General features: G+C 37.3%; 1 protein-coding gene across 1 annotated transcript in view; it reads right to left on the reverse strand.

Annotated features, from left to right (window-relative positions):
- The window catches only part of CERKL (ceramide kinase like), a 110,364-nt gene that overhangs the window by 65,174 nt on the left and 19,369 nt on the right, over nt 1-25,821 (reverse strand). The window contains exon 2 of the mRNA XM_019802801.2: nt 3,907-4,149. Within this exon, the coding sequence (XP_019658360.2) occupies nt 3,907-4,149 (243 nt within the window). The remainder of the gene's footprint in view (nt 1-3,906; nt 4,150-25,821) is intronic.

Here is a 25,821-nt window from a genome sequence, read left to right on the forward strand (position 1 = left end):
GATTCTCTCTCCCTCTATCCCTTCTCCCCCTCCTCTCCTCTCACCCTCAAAAAAAGAAAAAAAAAAGCCTATGAATATGCTTTATAGTATATGTTATGGCTTCTAAAGAAAAGGTTGGCTCTGGGTCCAGGGAAGCTTGCAATTCACCATTTCCAGGAAACCCAAATATGCAGAGACTGGGTCACACCCTAATTGAATAAAAATTAACATGTGTAGTGTACACATTTGCTACATTTAAAGGTTGCGCATGTTTATCTTTGTATCACGGGTATAAAAAAAAGTAGAAAAAAGCTATTTAATTACTTTCACCACAGTAACTGTATATTAGGCTTATTAGTGACTATGTACCAGCCTTATTCAATTGAATTTTTTAAAGATTTTAATTTCTGAATCAATGATCAATGGTTATGTTCCCTATTGGTCGTTCATATTTTCTTTGTGACCCTTAGCACATTCATAATACATATTTTCTCTTCTGTCTCCCAGAGCAAGAGTATTCTATAGAGGCATACATCTCATTCATTTTTGTATTCCCAGCAACTAACACAGGGCCTGATACAAAATGTGTGTTGGATGAACTAACCTAATACTGCCTATTAATTAACAAAGTTATGGTGACTTTTCTATTACTAAGAATTAAAAAAGACACTGCGCTCAACTGTGTTTAAAAAAACTGAAATGTAAGAGGACTTATTTTCAAATAAAAATTGAAAGAGTTCTAAGACTCCCTTTTTATAAATATAAATATAAACTTGAATCTGGTCACGTTTTGTCTATGTCTTAAAACTTCAAGTATTTGGGAGTTGCCTTTTTCTTCCTTCTTAGTGCTGCCAATTTGTTCTTTCCTCAAAAACTCATTACATCTTATTCCAGTTCAAAATATACATATGCATATTTGAAAATAATTCTTAATATCCAAATAGACTATAATCCTAATTGTTAGATGAATTAGACTAAATGACAAACTAGCTGAGGCTTTGTTTTCTTTTAATGTAGTCTTCATATCTTAATAGAAAAAAAGGGGGGAATGATATAAAAGACTGGCAGGGAAAAAATTCCACTTGCTGATTAAAGATATCATTCAAAATAAATCTATACAAAAATGTATTTTTAAAATCTGGTATTGCCACAGAACCAGTTAAAAGCAAGGTTTGGGGACTTAAAATAGTGATGTGTAATATTCAAACATAAGTCATTTATATTTTTATGATGTACATTTCTATGTATTGCCCTCTTCTACGCACTCCTCCCCCCCCCAAAAAAAAAACTTAAGTATGGTGCAAACACAAATTCCTGGGGTAGGGATTTAAAAAAAAATTGGAAATCAGCAATCACCATCTGTCAATCGTGATGCAGTGTAGCATGGAATAGGGACAGTGAGTGTGAGACAGGAGGATAATCCACAAATTGACCCAACTCTGCAAATCAGAGCTGAAAGAACAATCACCCTCATCGCCTCAAGAAAGACACTGGCCCTCCTCCACTTCTGGAATGAGGCTTGAGCCAACTGTGCTGGTCTCTCAGTTGACAGGCATTTTAATGAACACATGCATTACACGGATTTGCAAGTAAAAAAAAAAAAAAAAGATCAAGAAAAACATTCTAAAACTGTAAACTTAAAAAGGAAATGTTGGCATAATATAAAGTTTGGCAGAGAGATTTGGAGCTGTAACCGTGCATTTATATACAATGAAACTGACCCAGGACTGTCTCTGTGAGGCGTGGAGATAAGGGATTAACTCCTCTTACGAGACCTGCTAAGGCCACTTGGGGGCAAAGTCATTCATTCAGACCATCTTGGTTAGGTTCCTTTATTTTATTAGAGGATTTCAACCCTATTTGGTTTGTTTGCATTGGCTGATTTCAAATGTCAATCTATTTAATCAGCAAAATCACTGTCCTGCAGGAACCTTGCCAGAGAATATGACCTCATATATTTTATAATCTCCAACTCTTATCAAAATCATTTTTTTTGTTTGTTTTTGGTTTTTCTTTTTACTTTTTTTTTTTTTTTAGTTTTTTGGGCTTTCCAACTCTTATCAAAATCAAAGTTACAAAAAGTAACATTCCCTGAAGATTATATCCTAAAAGATAAGTAAATTTATTCATCTCTGTAATTTTCCTAGATTTTAATCCTAGACCAAACGAAAACATCACTCATAAAGCTGGAAAAATATTTGGACAGTGTTTTTTGTTTTGTGTATGTACAGGTGGGTCTGTTTTGTTTAGATGAGCCCCTCTGCTCCTATAAAATTGCTTTTACTAAATCGAGCTTTGTTGTGATGTCCTCTGTTTACTTATTATTGGTTTTATGGCTGAGATACACGCAGCAAGTTGCCTCCCAGGTCACTGTGCCGGCCCTTCACACATAAGCCCCATGGGAGGAAATTTTCTCAGACCGTCAGTGAGAGGAAGAGCTTTGCCTCTCCTCATCAAATGGCTTTCTTATTTTATAGAACATGAGACTCATGAGTACCTGCCCAAAGAAATTTAATTCAACTGAACTTACCAATTTTTTCACTTTTGCTTAAACTTCTTAGAATCTCTTCTCACACCAATTTAAAATAAAACACTGTAAAAGACCCACTGTTAATGTGGAATGCTTTTAGTTAAATATATATATTCACTGTTTCCAGAGACATGAACTACACTATGGCCTCTGTCGTTTCCTGCCTTCTTGAAAGAATCAGCTCTCCTTGAAGGTCCCAGGGGAGCTAACCAGGAAGCATAGGTTACTTAGTAACAGGGTCTCTTCCTTTTAATGTGTCACTTGGGCTCCTTGTCTATGGGCCTAACGTTATCAGTTGGTTGCCTCTGGCCAACTTGGGTCCTCAGTCTTATTGATAATGATGCCTGGCTTGCAACTTTCTAACATCACCATGTGCCTGCTCTTCGTCTGGCACCCCTCTCCACCCTGTGTCACCTTACACCAAACTGCACCATCACCCTCTGCCTCTACCCTAACCCTTCTGGCAAACAGAAAGAAATGGGCTGAAAAGGAAACAAGATTTACAAATGTACGTGGAAAAAAAAAAATCAATCCTGAAACTCAGTTTGACTATATTTTAACTAGATATGCTCTAGAAATCTAAATTGCATATTTGTATTCATGCATTTTATTTAGTATGTAAAATATAAATGCCATTTAGAAATTTCAGATACAGTAAATTCATTATAAGATAACATTTTAGTACGTATATTCTCTGTCCTCTGGATATTAACCTTTCGAAAAATCAACCCTTATAGAGACAAACCGTTATGCTCAAGCCACCCAGTACGTATATGCACTTGCCATCAGTAACATATGGAAGGAAAATAATTTTAATAGACGCTCAAGAGACAGGAATAGAAAAACATGCTTTCAAAAACAATTCAACTGAACTAAATTACTTAAGAACTGTGTTATTTCATACTATCAAAGCTTCATGGAAGTGGCCATTCAAGTTGCTGCCCAACTCATTCTATGAGGCTAGCATTACCCTGATACCGAAAGCCAGGTAAAAGGTACAAGAAAAAAAAAAAAAGCTACAAACCAATATCTCTTATGAATATTGATATAAAAACCCTCAACAAAATACCAGCAAACCCAGTTCAGTAACATATTAAAAGGATTATATACCATGATCGAGTGGGATTTATTTCTGGAACGCAAGGATGGCTCAACATACCAAAATCAATGCAAAACACCACATCAACAGAATGAAGAGGAAAAAATATGATCATCACAATTAATGTAGAAAAAGCAGATAACAAAATTCACTTTTCATAAAAACACTCAGCAAACTAGGAATAAAAACAAACTATCTTCACATAATCAAGGATTGCTATACGCATAAATACAGTTCAGATTAATAACCTACAGCAAGTAAACTAGACTCATTAAAAATTCCCGTAAGGAGCACTTACCTGCCAAAATTTTCTTGAATTGTTTAAACCATATATCACAGTGGTCTTCACTTAAATTGATAAGGTCAAGCGTAGAATCTTTTAATTTATTTTGTTCCTTTTTCAAACAAATGAAGAGTGTGATACCTAATAAAGTACCATTTCCCTGCTGCTTAGCAGAACATCGTCGTTTCAGTTTGACGGAGAATATGTCCTTGACTTCAATAAATTCTTCTTTACATTGAACGTCATACTTGGAGTCACCTGAAAAAAAAATTAAGTTTTCCAATCAAAACCTTGTGTCCGTATCTTCTACATGTGAATAACAAAAAGTGAAAACTCACAAAATCTTTATCGTGTTTAATTTTACTAATTGTGTTTTATGTCAATCCTTGGGTGAGTTGGGGGAAGAAAGAAAAGAAAAATTGGGTCTATTTTCCCAAGAACGAAAAAAGAGAAAAACAGCATTTAAGTCTCTGTCACACAAGGTCTAGGACATTCAAAAACTGAAGATATTCAATAGAAGAATTTCAAGAACTTAAAGCAACATTTCAATAACAGTAAATTAGCATTATGTAAGAGGCTCCTTGGCCCACACAGGGACAGAAAAAAGTAATGGGAAGAAGAGAATTCACTGACAGAAGTGAGTTGACAACAGTTATGAAAGGCAAAGTGTAAGGAAAAGGATATGCACATTCCAGGTAAAGTAAAACATGTGTAAAAAGGAAGCAGAGTAAGATTCCTGTATGAAACACTGTGAACCCCTGCCAGTCAGAAAGATCGACCCACCTGAATCTTACCACAGTCAGACTATTTTAGACCGCCATGAAATTTTACTGGCTATGTTTAACCACAGGTCAGAAAACATGTTTTGTGGTCAAAGACCATTTCAATGGATTCTCAAAAGTAGGAGTGTTTCATACTTTTAAGAAGTACTTCTAGAATTTCTACTTGGCCAACACAGAATCACAGGGACTGGTTTACCTTCTGCCTGAAATAATTAAAAGGGTGTGCAGGATACAGATATCGGCCATCAGGTAGCCCAGGCCAGTGGTCCCTGAGAGAGGGCAAACGCAGCAGCCACAGGAGAGCCCCAGGCTACGGCCTGGAGAGGGTTTCCAGGCCACCTTGTAAGTGGGGAGCCCTGGTGCAGCCTGCTTGTCTGCATGGGTGAGGCAGGAATGAAGAGTCCAGGAAAGCCACAATGACTAAGTTCACTGGGCCAATTACTGGAGAGGAGAAAGCTGCAGGCAAGTGAATTCTGCAGAGGTCCCCCTTGAATCTTCAGCTGAGTATATACGGCAGATGTGAGAGGCCAGGGAGAGAGAACTATCCTCAGGATTAGAGAAAACAATGCTCAGAGATCACACAGGCGTTCCCATCAGCCCAAGTGGAAGAATATTGGCATTTGTGAAACACTGAGCGGTGTACTTGGGAGAGAGTTGTCTCCTTCGTGAGCTAACTAAAGGTCGCTCTGATTCCACCTAACAAAGCTTCAAAGCAAACCTCAGGAGGATTAAACTGTTTCCGAGTAACTTCACTACATCCTAGAATAAAGCTCAAGGCTATTTAGAGGGATATAAAAGTATTCACCGACTTTACACAGCAAAATTCACAATCTCTTCCATTCAATCAAAAAAAATCACTCAATCAAAAAAAGTGGGGCGCCTGGTAGCTCAGTTGGTGAAGCATCTGCCTTTGGCACAGGTCATGATCTCAGGGTCCTGGGGTCCAGCCCCACATGGGGCTTCCTGCTCGGTAGGGATTTGCTTCTCTTCTCCCTCTGCCCCTCCCTCCCCCGACCCCCAGCTAGTGCTCGCGCTCTCTCTCTCAAATAAATAAATAAATTCTTTTTAAAAAAAATCACAACGCATGCACGGGGCACCTGGCTCAGTCGGTTGAGCACCCAGCTATTTCAGGTCAGGTCATGATCTCCTGGGTCAGGAGATGGAGCCCCACACCAGGGTCTGCGATCAACAGGGAGTCTGCTTGCTGAGTCTCTCCCTCTGCCCCACCCCAACTTGCACTCGGCCCTCTCTCAAACATGTCTTTTAAAAAAAAACCACAATGCATGTAAGAAAGCAGGAAAAAAATGACCCATGGCGAGAGAAAAAAAGTCAACAGAAGCAGATGTGGAGATCTTGGCGATGCTCGGCAGCCACAAAAGGCCCGCTCTCAGCCTCTTCAGTCCTGTCACAGCTACGGAATTCACCGGTTGGAGCAAGGACTTGCAGGTGCTTTGGGAAGTCATTTCCCCGCATTCTCAGCGAGTGGGCCTCTCCCAACCATGCTGCAAACTACGTCCGATTATTCATAAAGCACACAGACCACGGAAAAAGAAACAAGCCCTTTTCTCAATATTTGTGGTGGTGGGATAAGGCGAACCCCAAGTCAATTTGTTGGGCCTGTCATTTCCTTAGAAAACTCAGGCTTCAAGTCTGTGTATGGTGCACTTCTACGGTCACCCAGGGACACATGGCCAGGGTCTCTGCACCACCTGGGAGGGACGAGAAGATCTTACATCCTTCCACAACCTTCAAGGATGAAAGGAAGCAGGCTTGTCAAAGGTGCTCCTTCCAGGCTCATCTTACAATATCAATTATGACCTTGTCTCTCACACAAATTTAATTATTTTATGTAGTATAACATTCAATAAATAAGAGCACCAAGAAAGGATGAAAGGAAACCTAGAACCATTGAGGGAAAGAAAAAAATGGAAGGAATGAAATAAAGTGCTCTTTTCACTGGAAGACCTATGTTATAATCTGAATTGTTTACCCTGTGTGTGCTTTACTTTGGCAGTAAACAATTCAATGACTATTCTAATTTAAAGTCTCTTGTAAATGGAAAATTTAAAGATAGTACACCAACATCCAAGATCAAACTTAGTAGTTAAAAACTAGAAGAATTTCTGGGAACAGTACAGGAATACTTATTATCACTCTTACTATTCCCAATTATTCTGGACATTCTGGTCAATACTATATGAAAGAAAAATAAAAGACAGCTGGTGGTGGAAGGGGCAGAAGGGGGGCTAAAATCCTAGCTTTTTACAGATGATATCACAATACGGTTGCAAAATCTACAAGTATTTAAAATCACTAGAACTAATAAGAATACCCAGTAAGGAAGCTGGTTACAAATAGGTCAATACCCAGGAAGGAGGCAGAATAGGGATAAAGAGATCCCTTGCCAATTAGCATATTATACCTAGGAATAAATTTAGCAAAATGATCCTGGACTTGTGTGGGGGGAACATGCTATTTCAAACATACTGAGAAACAAAGAACAGAATAAATGGAGACCTACTAAGTAATAAATGGAGACTTTTTCCCATGTCATTATTCTCATTATTAAATAACTACTTATAATGCTATTCCAATGAAAATCTCAACGGTATTTTCTTTGATGTAAGGGGCAAGGAACCTAATCAAATGATTTGCAAATCTTCTTGGAATAAATGTATTATATTAATGAAGAAAATGCCTTAAAAGTACAGTAATGAGGGGGGAGCATATGCCTGGTCAGATATTAATATTTTGTAAAGCTGTAATAATTAAAACATCTAGGAATAGATAAAATGGTTCAAAGAAACTTACATTTAAAAAGTCACTAATGTGATAATGGTGGCATCTAAGCTCAGTGGGAAATATTCAGTAAAAGGTGATTTAGAATGGGTTAATCTTTTGAAAAGGAAAAAAATAGAACCCTATTTCATAATAGAGACCAGTATCTCTAGATTAGAAAGAACTTTATATAACCACAAATTAGTAAAGTCCTAAGAGTGACAGTAAAGGCAGACACAGACTGATACACTTCACATAAAAATTATTCAAGGCCCATGTGAAACTAATATAACACTGTATGTTAATTATACTTCAATAAAGAAAGAAAAAAAATTATTCTATCGCTTATAAAGACCTAAAGAACCAGAAATAGATGTCACAAGCAGAAGCCAAGTGGGCAGAAATATCTGCAACTCATGACAGTTAATCTATTTAATCAAGAAACAAAACACTTTAGTGGCAAAGCACATAAAAGACCCAAGCAGGCATTTCACAAAAGAAGAAATGCAAATTGACCAATAGACATATGAGAAACTTCAATCTAATTAGTAATCAAAGAAATGCAAATTAAAACAACAAGATACCAGTTTTTACCTTTTAGATTGGCACAAGATCAAAAATCATGCTGGACGATGGTGCGGCTAAAAGGAACCAATCCCAGCCCTAGTGGGAATGCAAAAATGGTAACTGCTGGAGAACAAGTTGGGAATATGAATCAAAAGATTTCAAAATGTTAATTGCAGCACTATTTATAATAGCAGAAATATTGAAAGCTATGTTCCTGTTCTTCAATAGGAGAATGGCTGAATCATAGTTTTCTGCAGCTAACAAACAAGCAAGTTAGAATTCTAGAGACCTTCGTGGCAAGAGGTATGAAGAAATGGAAAAAGAACAAAGTACAAACTAATCTGAGGGACTGAATCTCACTTTCATTAAAAAGAAAAAACAACTCGAGAACACACAACAAACTTAATACTGGTTACCTATTAAAGAGAAATATGAGGAAGTAGGAGATTAATTTTTTCCTATAAAGCTCCATAACTTCCCTCTCTGTAATCAGCATTACATTTATAATTTTAAAAAATGTAGAAAAGGAAAAATGCTTTAAAATATGTATTATTTTTGGTCCAGCAATTTACTTTCAGGAATGTACCCTAAGGGAATAAATAATACACACAATTTAGCTAACAGAATGCTTCCCCAAGCATTATTTGAGTGAAACTTAGAAACAAACTAAATGAGTAACAGAGTTTTGGTTCTGTAAAATCTATTCATATACTAAAATGCTATTCAGCCATTAAAATGTAGCAATCGGACTAGAAAAGTGTCTAAAATAGCACAGCACATTTCCATTACCGTTTTGTATATATTTATTGGATACATCATGTACGTGTAATATATTTTCATATGCACATATATGTGAATATGCATATGAAAACTTGGAATAGATTGTGGTTTACGTATATGAATTTCTAATTTTTCTACCAGAATATTTCTGTAATCAATTGAGAAGATGGTTTCCTCTGCTCATCCTTAAATAGTTCCTGATCATGTTACTGTTTTTTTAAAATTCCATTCCCTAAAAAGCGTAGCTAATATTTACTGAGCACATGCTATATGCCAGACATTGCCCTAAGCCCTTTATAGCTATTATCTCTTTTAATCCCCACAGCAACCCTATGAAGCCGGTGCTCTTCCTAAATTAAAAGAAATTCAGGACAGACAGTTCGAGTAATTTGGCTATGGTCACACATCGGGTGGGGGCAGAGCCAAGATTTCAATCCAAGCACTTCGGCTGACGTTAACCACACTCCTTAAGAACACTGGGTCGACATAAACNTCTATTATCTCGTTTAATCCCCACAGCAACCCTATGAAGCCGATGCTCTTCCTAAATTAAAAGAAATTCAGGACAGACAGGTCGAGTAATTTGGCTATGGTCACACATCGGGTGGGGGCAGAGCCAAGATTTCAATCCAAGCACTTCGGCTGACGTTAACCACACTCCTTAAGAACACTGGGTCGACATAAACACCTTCTTCAAGTAAACACGTTCTCCCCTGACCCTCTGGATCAGTTTTTCAAATCTAGTCAAACCTAAAAAACTAGGCAAACCGTTACTGTGTCTCCAGCAAGACAACCAACGTGTCCCTTAACAGAGTGGTACTGGATCGGAGACTGAGGTGACCTTCGGAGAAACGGGCAACGAGACTGTAGCAGCCAGGAGCTCAGAGTCAGCATTCCAAGAACCCTCCAGAACTCTGATCCGTGGTTCCTGCTCTCCGTGAGCAGGCTTCTCACCTCTTTTCCTGCATTTGCTCACACATTCAAATTTGGGGCTTTTACGTGAAAGGTCTCCTTGCCTAAGTGAGAAGAAGAGACTAAAAGAAAGACCTACAGGTTCAGAGCAGACATTTCCCTTCTAACTGAAAGGAAAAGAAGGATAATTGGTCTGTGAACAAAACATTTAACAAATTTCTAACAGACGAATGTTCTTCACCCTTGTTTTTCTCAGCAGCTGTAGCAATCTCTCAGGTACCAGTTTCCTACATCGAATTTCTCATCTATTATTTCTGCAATGTTAATCATTTACATAAGTAAATCCGCCCAGTTTTCTAAAAACGGAATTCATTTCATTTTGAATACAACTGTTTCCTAACTCTTGAAGATGTGTATAGTATTACAGCTTTTACAGAAAACTGTTTTTTCATTCTGAATATGGTCTTCAGGAATAAAACTTGTTAGAATTCCGTGAACTTGAATTTAAACTGTTTTTTTTAAAGGCTTGGAACTGCCTAACTGTGGTTTAATCAGACTAATCAGATATCAGATTAGGTGGTGCTTTTCTAGGTCTTTGTTTTTCAAGTTCTTAAGATAGGAGCAGTGGACCAGCTGGCTCTGTGGGGCCGCAGAACACTGGTTTCCCCGACTTGAAAGAGAGCGAAGGCCAAAGGTTCCTCAGGTTTCTAGGTGGAAAGCCCCGAGGCTAACCCCCCCAGTGAAGGCTGAAGGTTCTGCAGATCATCTGATAGGATAAACTGGAAAATCCAAGGTCATGGTGTCTCCTCAATCCCCACTCCAAAACATTACTCTTTGGGACACACTTAGAATACACAACTATTTATGAGAAACGAGATAAAAGGGGAAAAAATAAATAAATCATCCTGAGAGAGAAGACTCTTGCTATGGGCCTATAAAATTGACCACTTCTCTATACCCTTCTGTAGCAATACCTTAAGAATGATTCAGAATCACTTTATTCTCCCTGTCAACCAGAAAAACACTCCTTTTCATATATAAACTTTTTATACATTTATAAATGCTAAAAAAAAAAAATTGGTCCTGTATCTCTGCTTAAATTTTCATCCACAAGATAGCTGCTTGGACCCACATGCTAGCCACCTCTGTTGTAGTGCAAGCAATTTGCACCACAAAGAAAAGCAAATGTCTTCGTAACTGTATGCAAAAGCCACATTTCCATGTACAACTGAACACAGGCAGACGGCATGTTACAAGAGGAGTTAAAAAAAAAAAATACTTCGGGGCATGTATTTTAAATGCAACGTTAATTTTACCTTAAAGTTAAGAGATCTCTTTATTGGTGAAAAGTGTGGAATAAAACTTCATCCATAAAAATAATATTTGATAACAGTAGATAAAAATATGGAAATCCTCTGCATACTTTTTTCAGGTTATGAGAACGTAAACCTTACAGACGACAAGGAATTTTTCTTGGTGGCATGTGGTTTATTATTTGAAATCTACTGGTTCATTAGTATCATATTGGTTATAGCTAGTTGTTTCAGAACATTAACTGTCCTCTCACATTACTTACAGAGATACTGGGGACCATCTGTTCTTGCAAGGGATTTAAGTATATGTCTATTGGATATCATGCTATTTATTTAATTCAGCACCCACTTCCTATTGTTGTATTTTCTTGGGGGGAAAAGTCAATTTAATTACAGGGAATAAAGATAACCTCTCCTAGCAGGTTACCCCGTAACCATGAGAGCAAAGCAGGACCTGCTCAGGGTAGGTTACAGTGGTTAACAAGAAGAGTAAAACCTGCCACGCTTAAGAATATTTAACAAAGGTTTAACAAAAATAGAACAGCGAACGGCACTTTTAAAAATATTACTGTAAGCCTAGGGCTTGTCTAAATCAATCTTGGCACATCTGTCTGATGCAGACCGTAAACAGGATTAGAGCTGGATTTATCTGCTTGGCGCTAATTGTGCTCACAGTTTCTGCACATGTCCACTCTTTAAAATACTGCCTGCAAAACAGGCCTGCCTGAGAGATGGCTCCCACAACATAGTGCATACACACGCTTATGCTATATTAGATGGTTAAGCAATGTGATGTCTAACAATTTTTTTTTTGGCTCTTCAGAATTACTTATCTAATCCCCTAATTAAAAATACAAAATTCTGTTTGAATACACCNACCTGCCTGAGAGATGGCTCCCACAACATAGTGCATACACACGCTTATGCTATATTAGATGGTTAAGCAACGTGATGTCTAACAATTTTTTTTTGGCTCTTCAGAATTACTTATCTAATCCCCTAATTAAAAATACAAAATTCTGTTTGAATACACCACATACTGAGATAAATCTGTGAAGCAGGGGACCAATAAATTTGAATACACTTTAATTGTAAGAAGAAAACACAATTTAATTGTTAATAATCAGGTTAAACCAGGGTTTAAACAAATAGGGCTGCTCCTGTAGTTTACTGAAAACCTTCACAACGCATTACTATCTTCAAGAATTAGGACATAATATCTGTTAGCAGAGCAAGTTTCTAAATACAGACACATATCAAGAGTGACAAGAAATAGCATTCTTATCTAGTAAAAAATAAAATATATATATATATATATACGGGAAATTTTTAACTTATCATTTACAGAGAGAAATAGAGAAACTGCCAATCCAATACTCAAAAGTCACATTTTTATCACACCAAATAAAAAATTAATGCTCAATTTCTATCTGCGGGTTTTTTTTTCTACTTAGTTATTTTTATCACGTGTAAACACCTTCGATCCTTCTACGAATTTAAGCACTTGGAGATATTTAGGTATTTTTCAGAGACCAAAATGAACTAATCAGTCAAAAGAATATAAGTATTAGTCTTAGGTTTACAGATTTGAAATACAGACAACATGTAATTCCTTATTCAAAACAACATTTAATGCCTAGGATACAAATTGATGTTAGCAATTTTAAATTACTTGGTCTGTTTAATCAATCATGAACACCACATAAAACTGATATTTTTAAAAAACGTATAATTGAAAATTTAGGTTAACTTCCAATCTTAGACAAACTTCTATTCTAAAGCTTGTCCTTCCTATGTAACTTATTCATGTTCTAAATATCTTGGTGAGCTGGTAAGAAATCAGCTTTCCCCTAAATCTCTACCATTACTAAAAGGTATGTCTACACCTTTACTGTTATTTTATACAGACGAATCATCAGGAGAAACTGGCAAATTAGGTCCATCATTTAAATGCTTAAGCCACAACACTCATCAGCGGTTCTCAATGTGGAGTCTCAGAGATTCTACAAGGTCAAAATGATTTTTATAATACTACTAAGCATGCTAGCTGTGTTTTTCACCACCTTGGCATTTGCATTGAAGGTGCAGGTGCAAAAGCAGTAAAAAACCTGAGGTCAGCATGAATCACGGCAGTGACACTTTTACAAGTCATTCTCGCTTCTTCACGAACCTCGAACTCCCAGGTTAAAAAGGTCCATTTCGCTTAACTGTCCTCTGTGAAGTAGGAACACTAATTTTTACAAAATCGCTACCCTGGGGGGTGCCTGGGTGGCTCAGTGGGTTGAGCCTCTGACTCTTTTTCAGCTCAGGTCATGAGTTCTAGGGCAGAGTGGGGAACCGCGCTCAGCAGGGAATCTGCTTGACAGTCTTCCATTTCCCTCTACACCCCCACCCCTTGCATGCACAGATGCGCTCTCTCTCTCTCAAATCCTTAAAAAATAAAAGTAAATAAAAATCTCTACCCTGAACTACATTTCTTTTTAATATTACGTGAGATGAAATGGGAAATATGCAGAAAGCATTTCTGCAACAAATGAAAGTGAGGATTCTCTCCAGGAAAAGCATTTACACCATTTGCACTGCAGTTGAATAAGCTCGTTTTGTGGACGACTATTTTTATTGCAAGCATCGACTGACACACAGACCATGGAATTTAGACATGAGTATTCGGCAAACATTTTCCTGGAAATGAGCAAAGTGAGCCAGTCACTCAAGAAAAACAACTAAAAATGTTTGTTGTCAATGTCAAAATTCAAGCTTTAGAGCAAAAATTAGAATTTTACAAAACTTGTATCTATGACAATGAGCTTGACAGCTTCCTAATACTTCAAGAATTTTCTCATGAGACTGGTGGTCATAGTAATATATCTGATACTTTTTAAATATTGGGTAATACAATGTGTCAACATCTGGAAGCTCTATCTAGCTTAGTACATACACCAAATTCCATATAACCAGTGCAGNATACTTACAATAGCCAAGATATGGACACAAACTAAATGTCCATAGATGGATGGATATAAATAAAATGTGATACATACCCAAACACAATGGAATATTGTTCAACCGTAAAAATAAAAAATCTTGGCTTTTGTGACAACGTGGATNCAGATTCAACATTGTAACTAACCTTAATAAATTGACACTTAGGTTTTGTTGTAGTTTCAAAGAATAGCCACGATTATCTGAAAACATTAAAATTCTTTCTTTCTTCCAAACACACATCTATGTGAAAATGGATTTTCCTTATAAATTTCAACCAAAACAACGTATCCACAACAGATTGAATGCAAGCACAATCTTGAAAATTCAGCTGTCTTATATTAAATATCCTATTAAAGGCAGCTAAGCTTTCTATTAAAGACATTTGAAAAAAATCTAAGATAATGAAGTATTGTTTTTAATTGGGGTTTTTTTTAGAAAATACTTTTAATAAAAATATTTTACATTAAAATGCAATGGATTGTTATATTTAATAAATTAAATGTCTAATTCCTAATAAGTACCAATGAGTGTAACTTATACAAACAAAAGCTCTTTGTGGTNGAAGGCACAAATGTCTTTCAAAGCATTTTTCCCCCATACTAACTGGATGATGGTTCAAAAATGGTAACAGGCAAGGGGCTAGATCAAGAGGAGACTAATAATTTAGGCTAAGCCCAAAAATTTACTGTTTCAACATATTTGAACACCTGCTATATTCCAGGCACATTGTGTGTACATTAAAGCACTCTGGAAAACAGCGTGGAGGTTCCTCAGAAAGTTAAAAATAGAGCTACCCTGTGACCCAGCAACTGTACTACTACATATTTATCCAAAGATAGTGATTCGAAGGGGCACATGCACCCCAATGTTTATAGCAGCAACGATCATAATAGCCAAACTATGGAAAGACCCCAGATGTCCATCGAGAGATGAATGGATAAGGAAGATGTGGTATACACACACACACTGGAATATTATTCAGCCNGATCAAATATCTAAAATATCAGATATTTAGACTCTGCTGCGAGTCCCTATTACATCTGAAACCCAGTAAAATAAAGGTACATTTCAAAATTTCATATTCTCTATTTCATATTCATGGATCACATTCTGTAACAGGCCTTATCATGCAATGTGATTGGGTTTTGTCATTTTCCCTTCTGCAGGAACACTGGTGTTCTCCTTTCATTTGCACTATTTATTCCTTGACTTTATGATCTACTTAGATATTTGCCTGTCTGTATTTTATACATCCACTTCCATCTCGATTCCTTAGGAAAAACATTTTTAAATGGCACCAATATAAAATAGGGCCTTGATTCATCTATGCTTCATATTCTAGTCATTTGGGGGGCATTATCAGTTCAGGTATGTATATCAGTTCATGCGATATACAGTTTATATACAGCACACCAGATGGCCTTTGTGCAGTAACCCCTTGAGCCTCAGAAGGATGGTAATTGCTCTTCCTTTTTCCATTCTCAGAAAATCACTTCAACAGTATCTTAATTGTCCTCCTCGTCTCTAATCTCTGTATCCTAGCACCTAGTTCCATGCTTCAGACACAGGCTTGGCTTCCAAGAAGTTTGTCATTGACAGTCTTTACCATCAGTGAGATAATATCTCAATCGTACTGTATGCACTTCAACCTCGGAACCTTTGCTCCTTCATTTTCCAGCAAATGGAAGGTCTTCTTGACTCCAGTTTTCTCCAACATCAACCATCCATGAAAGCACATTAACAAACATCCTCCATTTCCCAGGCCCTCTAAGATCCTGTGACCCAGGACACAGCTGAGACTCAGTCACATACCAGAAATTCCTAACTTACCAGAGAATTAAGGCACAAATGTCTTTCAAAGCATTTTTCCCCCATACTAACTGAATGATGGTTCAAAAATGGTAACAGGCAAGGGGCTAGATCAAGAGGAGACTAATAATTTAGGCTAAGCCCAAATATTTACTGTTTCAACATATTTGAACACCTGCTATATTCCAGGCACATTGTGTGTACATTAAAGCACTCTGGAAAACAGCGTGGAGGTTCCTCAGAAAGTTAAAAATAGAGCTACCCTGTGACCCAGCAACTGTACTACTACATATTTATCCAAAGATAGTGATTCGAAGGGGCACATGCACCCCAATGTTTATAGCAGCAACGATCATAATAGCCAAACTATGGAAAGACCCCAGATGTCCATCGAGAGATGAATGGATAAGGAAGATGTGGTATACACACACACACTGGAATATTATTCAGCCATCAAAAAAATGAAATCCTGCCATTTTCAACCATGTGGATGGAACTAGAGGGTACAATGCTAAGCGCAATAAGTCAGTCTGAGAAAGACAAATCCCATATGATTTCACTTATATGTGAAATTTAAGAAACAAAACAGATGAATATAGGGGAAGGGAAGGAAAAATAAAATAAGATGAAAACAGAGGGAGGCAAACCATGAGAGACTCTTTACTATAGGAAACAAACTGAGGGTTGCTGGAGGGGACGTGGGTGGGGAGATGGGGTAACTGGGTGATGGACACTAAGGAGGGCACTTGACATAATGAGCACAGGGTGTTGTATGCAACTGATGAATCACTAAATTCTACCTCTGAAACTAATAATATAGTATATGTTAATTAAATTGACTTCAAATAAATTTTTTAAAATGCTAATATGAATTTGACAATCTCCATGGACAACTGTTTCTATGAGAACAATGGTTAAGGAGTTTTTCAACTTTCATTGCCTGGAACTTGCTGGGCTTTGGGAATAGGACTATATATATACCTGAGCCAGAGTGATGGCCTCAGAGTGTCTAAAAAAGCCTGGGTCTGGGCCTTCTGCCTGGTAAAGCCCTTTATATTTCAACTCCCAGACACTTTTTTTTTTTCTCCTGAGGACCTCAAAGATTGTCACACCAACTTTGCTTTCACCTCTGCCATTAATATCAATCAACGCCCTATTGTGCAAGTCAGATCCCCCATTACCTCGTGGTAGTCACAATGCAGCTATCACACAGCCTTCCAGATAATCTGATGGGTTTGCTACTGAAAGACACTAAGAGGTTCACTTTTATTACCACTCCCATTCAGGTTTACCCTCAAGACGGTCATTATTTGCTCCCAAGATAACAAAAAAATACTCAGAATAACTACTCAAAGTCCAGGGTGACTGAACTTAGCACATGCAGCTGTGTGTGGCTGGAAGGGAATAGAGCCATTACAAGAGAGACTGAAGTAGTAATTTTTACATGATGAAGAGACTGGTGCTAGTACCAGAAAGGAAGAAGTTCATCTGAGGAGCCAAGATAGCTCAGGAACAGAATGCCATCCTGACCATCTGGAAATGGACTGGAAGAGATTCACCTGATCGGCCTCCAGGACATCTGAACTTACAATCAGCCTACCTTCCTGATGCCAGAAATGGCACTCCTGCAGTCAAGGAATCACTGTGTGTGGGAGGAAGGGAGGATAAAGAGAAATTGCCAGAAGCTACATATACTAACCGTACAAAAGTACACTTAAAACAAATACACATACTTACAATAGCCAAGATATGGACACAAACTAAATGTCCATAGATGGATGGATATAAATAAAATGTGATACATACCCAAACACAATGGAATATTGTTCAACCGTAAAAATAAAAAATCTTGGCTTTTGTGACAACGTGGATGGACCTTGAGGGCACTATGCTAAGAAAGGAAACATCAAAAACAAACTAATACCACATGATCTCACTTATATGTGGAATTTAAAAGACAAAAACAAAAAATTGAGCTCATAGATACAAGGAACAGATTGATGGTTACCAGAGGTGAGGGCTGGGCAAAATGGGCTGAAGGGGGTCAAATGGTATAAACTTCCAGTTATAAAATAAGTCACGGAGATATGATGTATAGCATAGTGACTACAGTAATACCACACTGCATATTTGAAAGTTGCTGACAGTAGACCTTGAAAGTCCTCATAACAGAAAAAATTTATAACTATGTATGGTGATGGACATTAACTGAACTTACCGTGGTGATCATTTCAGAATATATACAAATATCCAATCATTATGTCCTACACCTGAAGTTTCTATGTTCTGTCAATTACATGTAAATAAAAAAACAACACATAATTTGAGATTTTCTAAAAATATCTGTAAGCCTTTATTCATTTGANTAATTTGAGATTTTCTAAAAATATCTGTAAGCCTTTATTCATTTGATGAGGATCTGTAGGCCCTAGACTTAGTGGAGACAAAGGAAAAGTGAGGCACAATTTTAATATAGCTTATCATGGTTTTATTTAAAAATCCAATTAACTTTCAAGACAAAGTTCATGTTTATTTTTAATATGCTAGGCACATGGCGGATATGGCTTTTATTTCATTTCCACCATTAAAAGCAAATAGTTGACAAACATGTTTGGTTTCTGTTGTGTTTTTGGCATTCAAAAACTTTGGCTAAGTAAATCCAGCGAGAATTGGTTCACTAAGAAAAAAAAATTACAATGAAACCACCTATAAAATGTAGTCAGATTTCCTCATTTATTTTCAGTTGGAGGTACCAAAATGTAAACAAATTTAAGTCTTAGTAAACACACACACATACACACACAAACACACACTATAAATTATGCTAGTCAGTTGATACCATCTAGACTGCTATTCACACAAAATATCATCCTTAGATACTTGAAGGAAAAAAAATTTAAACTAATTTGGAGTAGAAGTTAGAAGTTATTTTTTTTTCTGAAAAATCTTAAAGTGATTCAAAGAGTCCAATATGCAAATAAGCTCAATGTCTGACCTTGGTATTCTACATATATGGCATTTAATGCAAGTGTGTTCCCAATTAAAGAGTTTTAAAATAGTTTCTCCTCCGTGCATTTCATCGTACTACATTTTCTACCATATAGTTAGTACTGCAATAAAAAGGCAAAATTAAAGGTAAAAGAAATTGTTACCTGAGAGTGTAAAAATTTTAGAGAAAACTTGATCAAGCATATTATATATTTACCTACACGATATAACATGTAATCAAAGCAAAACAGCTTATGGGATTACAGCAAGCCATCTCCTCCGTGCTGTTCTACTACTGTCAGGTTTTTTTTAGAAAGATAAATTTGATACCAATACGATGTGACACAACTGCATCAAGCCTTAATTTCACTCACAGTAAGAAGTCACAGGATTAAATAACACTGTGCAGTCTTTTAGAAAAGTTTATTGCTTCCAGATGGATTCAAGTTTCCTTTCAGCCCTGATTACATCTAATATGCACAGGGTGCCAACATTATAAAGGACAGAGTCAAAAATATCATTTATATAGAAAGCAAGGGGCGGGGTGCAGGACTTTGGCTCCCAGAGAGGTTGTGCTAGTCAGGGCCTGACTGTTTTAAGAAATAACAAACATTTAATAAAAAAACACCATACTATGTAAATGTCTTGAATAATGGCTGTCCCACAAAAACACACAAATCTACCGCAAAGTATCCATAAAATGACTCCTAGCTCAAGCTGCATGCTCTCTGCCCCCATGTTGGGTTGTGCCATGTGTCACACTGCATGAGGCTTGCTACCAAGATGTCCACCTGTGCCTCTGTGGCAGAAAAGGCAACCATGTTTCTTTCATTTAATAGCACTGTTGAATATAAGCCATTGTGATCAGATAAAGACCTTCAAAAATACCGACTACCTAAAGGCATGTTTGCTAAGTTTAAGGCTGCAAGTAAATTTGCCACTTGTATTTAAAATAGCATTTTCTGATGCTACTTGAGTATCACTACCGTAATAAATAAAATCCTCTCCATAAAACCCAAAGAAAGCTCTCCCCATAATGTGAAATAAAAAATAAAATCACATCTGTTCTACCCGGTCTGGGAGAGAAAAGCAATAAAAATTCATAATTGAAGAATGATTTCAATCTGTAGATCAGGGGCCAACTTTTTAAAATACAGTAAAACTCCAATAACATTTCCCTTTTCTCATTTTCTTAAATTCGATTTTTCCAATGTTCTGAAAAAGTCATACAAATTACAAATCTGATTGAATATAAATGGTAAACAATTTATTACGTATCCTTCAAAAACAGATTAGCAATTTAAATAAAATTATGGTCTCAAAGCACCAAAGAAGAGAAAAATGATTCCTTTCTAAAAGTATATAAAACCGTTCCTGCTGGAGTACCACTGGGAAAAGTGGTACTCCAATAATTCTACTCATATCTGTCTCCTGTGGATAGCCGACCAAAGCTAAGACAAATAACACGACAGCACTTTATTACATTTTATTCTGAGAGAAATAAGTTCTTTATGTAAGGCATATAATGGATATTAAAATTTCAGGTGGTTTTAATAAGAATTATTCACTTTTATTTTCAATTTTGTAAGTGATACTTAAAACGGATAGAAATAAATTTTTTCATTTTAATTAGATTAAAATAGTGTCAATATCCTTGATCAGTTACTTGAAATGCTCGAAGACACAGGGTGATCAGAAAAGGATCGTTATACTAAAAAGGGATTTCAAGTTACATGCCAAATCAATAACAGATCAATGAAGCAGTTTCCAACCGATGAGGCTACCCCCAGCACTAGAGTAGATAATGGGTTTTGTGTCCACAGATGACTCATCCATGAAGAATTTCTGATATACTCAATATTAATATGTGTTTGAACTATCACTAATCAAACAGCATTTTGTTCTCGACAATGGTTATTCTTAAACCGGTCACACACTCTTCTAAACAGCACATGCTTGAGTAAAAAAGGATTTCAGCTTCATTCCTTCTTTCAATAATTGTTAACTGGACACTCTCCACATGCCAGACTGGTTCTACAAAGAGAGGCCTCTTAGAAATCTTCCCTGATTATTCAGTAAATAATCACTGAATAAAGATCAGAAAAAAATATAAGGGAATAAGCCATGTAGATATAGGTTCAGAATCGTTCATTTGCAATTGCAAAATCCCTGAAGCTCTGAAAATCAAACATTTTTTTCTTAAATCATACGGGAGCAAAACCTGAGTTGACCTCATTTCGTAGCAAAACTGAACCCAAACTGACAATGAGATGTTAAGTCTTTATTTAACCCACTCAGCATGGATATTCTTCATGTTTCAATTAGAAATATTAATATTTGATTATGGGACGCTATCGGAAGTCCACTATGGGTGTTACATGCACATATAATATATGCCCCATATTAGCTTTCTAAAATTAGTAAATATCTGAATTTTAAGACATAGCTGGTTCCATATGTTTCTGGGCAAACAGAACAGTAAGTAACCCAATACACCGTGTCGGAAATGATGTTCCATACTAACATGGCTGCAGTGATGGAGCTCAATTTTGGATGTATGTCAGGAAAGGCCACTGGATGGGGGGCGCGTGGGTGGCTCAGTCATTAAGCATCTGCCTTCGGCCCAGGGCGTGATCCCAGAGTCCTGGGATGGAGCCCCATATCGGGCTCCTCCACTGGGAGACTGCTTCTTCCTCTCCCACTCCCCCTGTGTTCCCTCTCTCGCTGGCTGTCTCTATCTCTGCCGAATAAATAAACAAAATCTTTAAAAAAAAAAAAAAAAAAGGAAAGGCCACTGTATTAGTTGACAGACTAGATGCAGAGAGAGAAAGAGTAGAATCTAGCACATTTCCAAGTGCTTTGGGCTTTGACAACTAGAAAGATGAAGTCTTCATACACTAAGATGGGAAGACCTATAGGAGGTGTATAGCTGTAGGCTGTAGGATGGCATCGGAGTTTATTTTAGAATATGCTAAGTTCAAGAGATCTATGACAATGCTAAGTTGATATTAAGTAGGCAGTAAGGTTTGTAAATCCGGAATTCTGAGGTGTCTGGAATAAAGATATAAATTTGAAGGTCATCAGCATTTAGATAGTATTAGAAGCCACCAACTAGAGGAGGTTCAACCAGAGAGAGAACAAAAGACAAGAAGTCAGAGGACAGACAAGGGAAAATGAGGACAACTAAGAAAGGAAACTGAGAAGGAGCAGGCCAGTGGGACAGGAGAGAACCAAGAGTGACATCCTAGAAGGTAAGTGGAGAAAGTTGTACTGAAGACCACATTGTGATATTTTAAAACTCTGTCCATAGGTCAAGACAGATGAGTACTGACTTTGACAAGTGAGCTGCAGAGTGATGAGAGTCAAAAGCCTGATCATAGAAGATTCAAGAAAGAATAAGAAACAAAGTGGAGACTGTAAATGTATAATTAGTCTAGACTAATAAATGAGGTGGTGTGGGAAAGGCCAAAGAAATGGGACCAAGCGCTCTACATGGATTACCTTAATTAATCCTCATAGTAGTTCTGAAAGATGGAAATTATCTCATTTTATAGATGAAGATGTGCAAATTAGTATGCCAATGATTTAATGAAAATGCTAGATTTTGATTCTAAACATATATGATTATCAAAGGTCATCCTCATACTACTGTACAGCTCCCTATGAATTTACCATACAGAATAAATATTGAGAAAATGGCATAGTCTTCCCAGAAAGGACACTGGTGTGGGAGTTAGGAGACCTTAATTTTAGCTCTAGCTTGGTCACCTATCTTGGGGCTAATCCCTTAACTTTTGAGATTGAGACCTCACTCCTAAAATAAGGAGATGGGAACAGATTCATTTATTCATTCAACGAATATTTATTTGGTCCTTATTTGTTGGATAACACTCTTCTAGGTGTTAAACAGTAGTAAAAAATAAAATTTTAGAAGGCAGAAACTTACCATGTAGTAAGGAAGGTGACAAATAATCTAATGTTTCTTTCAGCTCTAAATGCTTTAATAGTTATTTAATAAATATTAATAGACAAATTTCATTCTAGGCTAGTGTCAAGAAGTTTACATTTACTATATTACTGAAACCTCACAGCACTGTGAGCCAGGTACTGTTATTATGTCCCATTTTACAGAAGGAAGGAGGGGGGAGATAAGCTCAGAGCTTAAATAGCTTCCCCCCCCACACACACACACGAAGTGACAAAGCTTAAATTCTAACAGTACAACTCCAGAAACCCATCCTTCAGTCACTCTCAATAGCATGGTTAGGTAATATTATAGTATTTCATTTTACTGGTGCTTAACTCTCCTTTCCTGTGATTTTACTTTTCTTGATGGGTGTCTAAATGTTCAAAATGGAAAACAGTGAGGAGTAAGAGAAAAAACAATGAAACTGCAGAAGTATATGTGAACAATAATATAAAGTTTAAAAAAAAAATCAAGAAAACCAAAGTAGTACAGTAACATGAACAAAAAAGAGGTCTGGGGGGCACACTAGGAAAGACAGAAACAGGCCCTCAGATGGTGGCCCACCAGATACCATATGCCTAACCATACAGGACACCAGACAAGCCTCATCGACCATGGCTCCAGGGCTTGCTCTGACAGAAAGGTCTGGCTTCTCCTCTTCTCTTCCCATATCACTGAAACACGTTGTCCATCTATCAACCCCACTGAGAATCAACACTTCGAATAAACCTAACAAAGTAAATACATCNAATAAACCTAACAAAGTAAATACATCCCCTAAAATATTTCAGAAAGGAGCCCTAGATGCTTCCTCATACTTTTTGTTCCAACCACATTAAAAAGTTAAGTTCTTGCACGTTAAGAGCTGAAATCCTTCCAGGAAACAGAAGGAGAAAGGAGGCAGAGAGGAGTCCCCAGGTCTTACTACCACTAAGGCCTCCCTCTGATTTTTAGCAAAGGGCCAGTGTTGAGCCCCTCCCTTTACATTAGGGACTTTGGGTGCATCGGGAAGCCTCAGCAGCTGGGAGCCATTTCATTTTCCCTAGATTCCAACATAGAATGGTGATATTAGAGTAACTGGATTTCTCACTTTGCAGAACCATTCTAAGAGCTAGCACTTTTTCTAGTATTCTGAAGATCATATTGCTTTGTAAATGATAGAGACAAATGTATTACCCATCAATAATCTATTTAGTTTCAAATTCTGAGTAGCTACTATATGCCAGGTGTTTTCTGAATGAAATAGTGATTGAAGGATGATTAGATATGGTTCTTTCCCTACATAGCGGGGGAATGAAAGCACGCTGGGTAGCTAACCATTGTGTGGAACTTTACCAGATTATTCCCAAATTATTGTTTCACAAAAGGACACTGAGACCCACTGGAGATTTTAAGAAACCACCACCCAATCCATTTCCCTGTTCATCATTCTAGTGTTCCACCTAGAGTGCCTTTTCGACACAGAGTCAGATTCATTCACGTGCTCTATAGGCCTCTTCAAAAATAGTCTGCATTAAAAGGTAAAATTAGAACTAAATTTCCCTCTGAGAAACATGCTTTTCTTTATATTTCCTTCTATATATTCTTCATTCGCTGAATTTCTACACCGAGTGCCACTTACACATATAATCAGGAAAAAAAAAACATTTCAAACCTGTAGCTTTTACATTGCCTAAAATTAGTTCTCCATTCCATGTTTCTGTTCTTCATTAATTTCTGTTAGGCAGCTAAGAATTATGGACTAGAGAAGAAAATTTTGTATTCAGAGGCTCAGCTATTTCCCAAATGCTCAATAGGTATAATGTTAATACTAAGTAATAAAATTTTCCTTTCTTTGCCAAATTACCTTACTATACATACATTCCATTAAGGTGCCATCGCTGTGCAAGGCAGCAGCCAGTTCCTACTATAAGCAGCATGGCACCGAAACACAGGGGCTGGAACTCACGATGAAGTGTCTGCCAAGCTAGGCCCTCAGTCAGACACTTCGTCTCACTGGACTAGAAATTATTTTCCAGTTATGGTGAGAAATAAAAAGATGCATCCCTATTTCTTGATTTTAGAGAATACCAAACAGATCCTCAGAGAGGCGAAAGGGGCTTATCGATTACAGATCTAAATGGCAGAACCTTAATTGTAACCGAAGACCAGACTTTAAAGCTCATATTCTCTCCTGTTCTGTAAGCTAGAAGGACTTGTAAAGAACCTCACTGTAATTACAACAGTATTATTTATTGCATGCTTTCTAATTAGGCTTCAAAAAGATACGGTTCATTCCATAGAATGGGTCCACATTTCTATGTATCTTTTGCTGTCTATCTGAATCCTCAAGTGTTAAAAGCAGCACTTCAGGTCCTATGAAGGAAAAGGTACGACGGGGGCCTGGGTGGCTCAGTTGGTTGGACATCCAACTCTTGATTTTGGCTCAGGTCTTGATCTCAGGGTCGGGAGTTTCAGCCCCACACTGGGCTCCACTCTGGGTGTGGAGCCTACTTTAAAAAAAAAAAAAAATGGTACCGAAGAGAAGCAGTAGAGATAACCTCTTCTGAAAGGGGCTGGAATCCAGGGTCTGCCTATTACTACCTGTGTGACCTTAGAGAAATTAAAGTCTTCCTCTTCTGTTTCCTCATCTAGAAAACTCAAGTGATAATAGCCTCTACCCTCCCAGGATTGTTCTGAAGATTCAATGATTTAGTAAGATGCTGGTAACAGTTCCTGGCACATACAATGTCCTATACAAGTGTTGGCTATTATTACCTGAAATAATTCAACAAACCATTGTCACTCACTACACCAATACTTGAATTAGAGAAACCAGAAAAAGCAGCATGTGTGATAGATGAAAACAGGCAGGAATGATTTGAGGAGGACTCTACCGTACACTTAGAATACAAAAATGCCGTAGCCGTATTTCAAAGTTTACAAAGGTAGCTCCTATTAGCTGGGGGCATCCTGAATGCCTTCCCTAGAGCCGACTAGGAAACCTCCCCTAGTCAAAGGGTCTACTAAGGCATTTAAATGAGGAGGGCTCTCCTTCCACTTAGAATAC

Source organism: Ailuropoda melanoleuca, chromosome 2 (genome assembly GCF_002007445.2).
Source record: "Ailuropoda melanoleuca isolate Jingjing chromosome 2, ASM200744v2, whole genome shotgun sequence".
In the NCBI taxonomy this organism is placed as follows: Eukaryota; Metazoa; Chordata; class Mammalia; order Carnivora; family Ursidae; genus Ailuropoda; species Ailuropoda melanoleuca.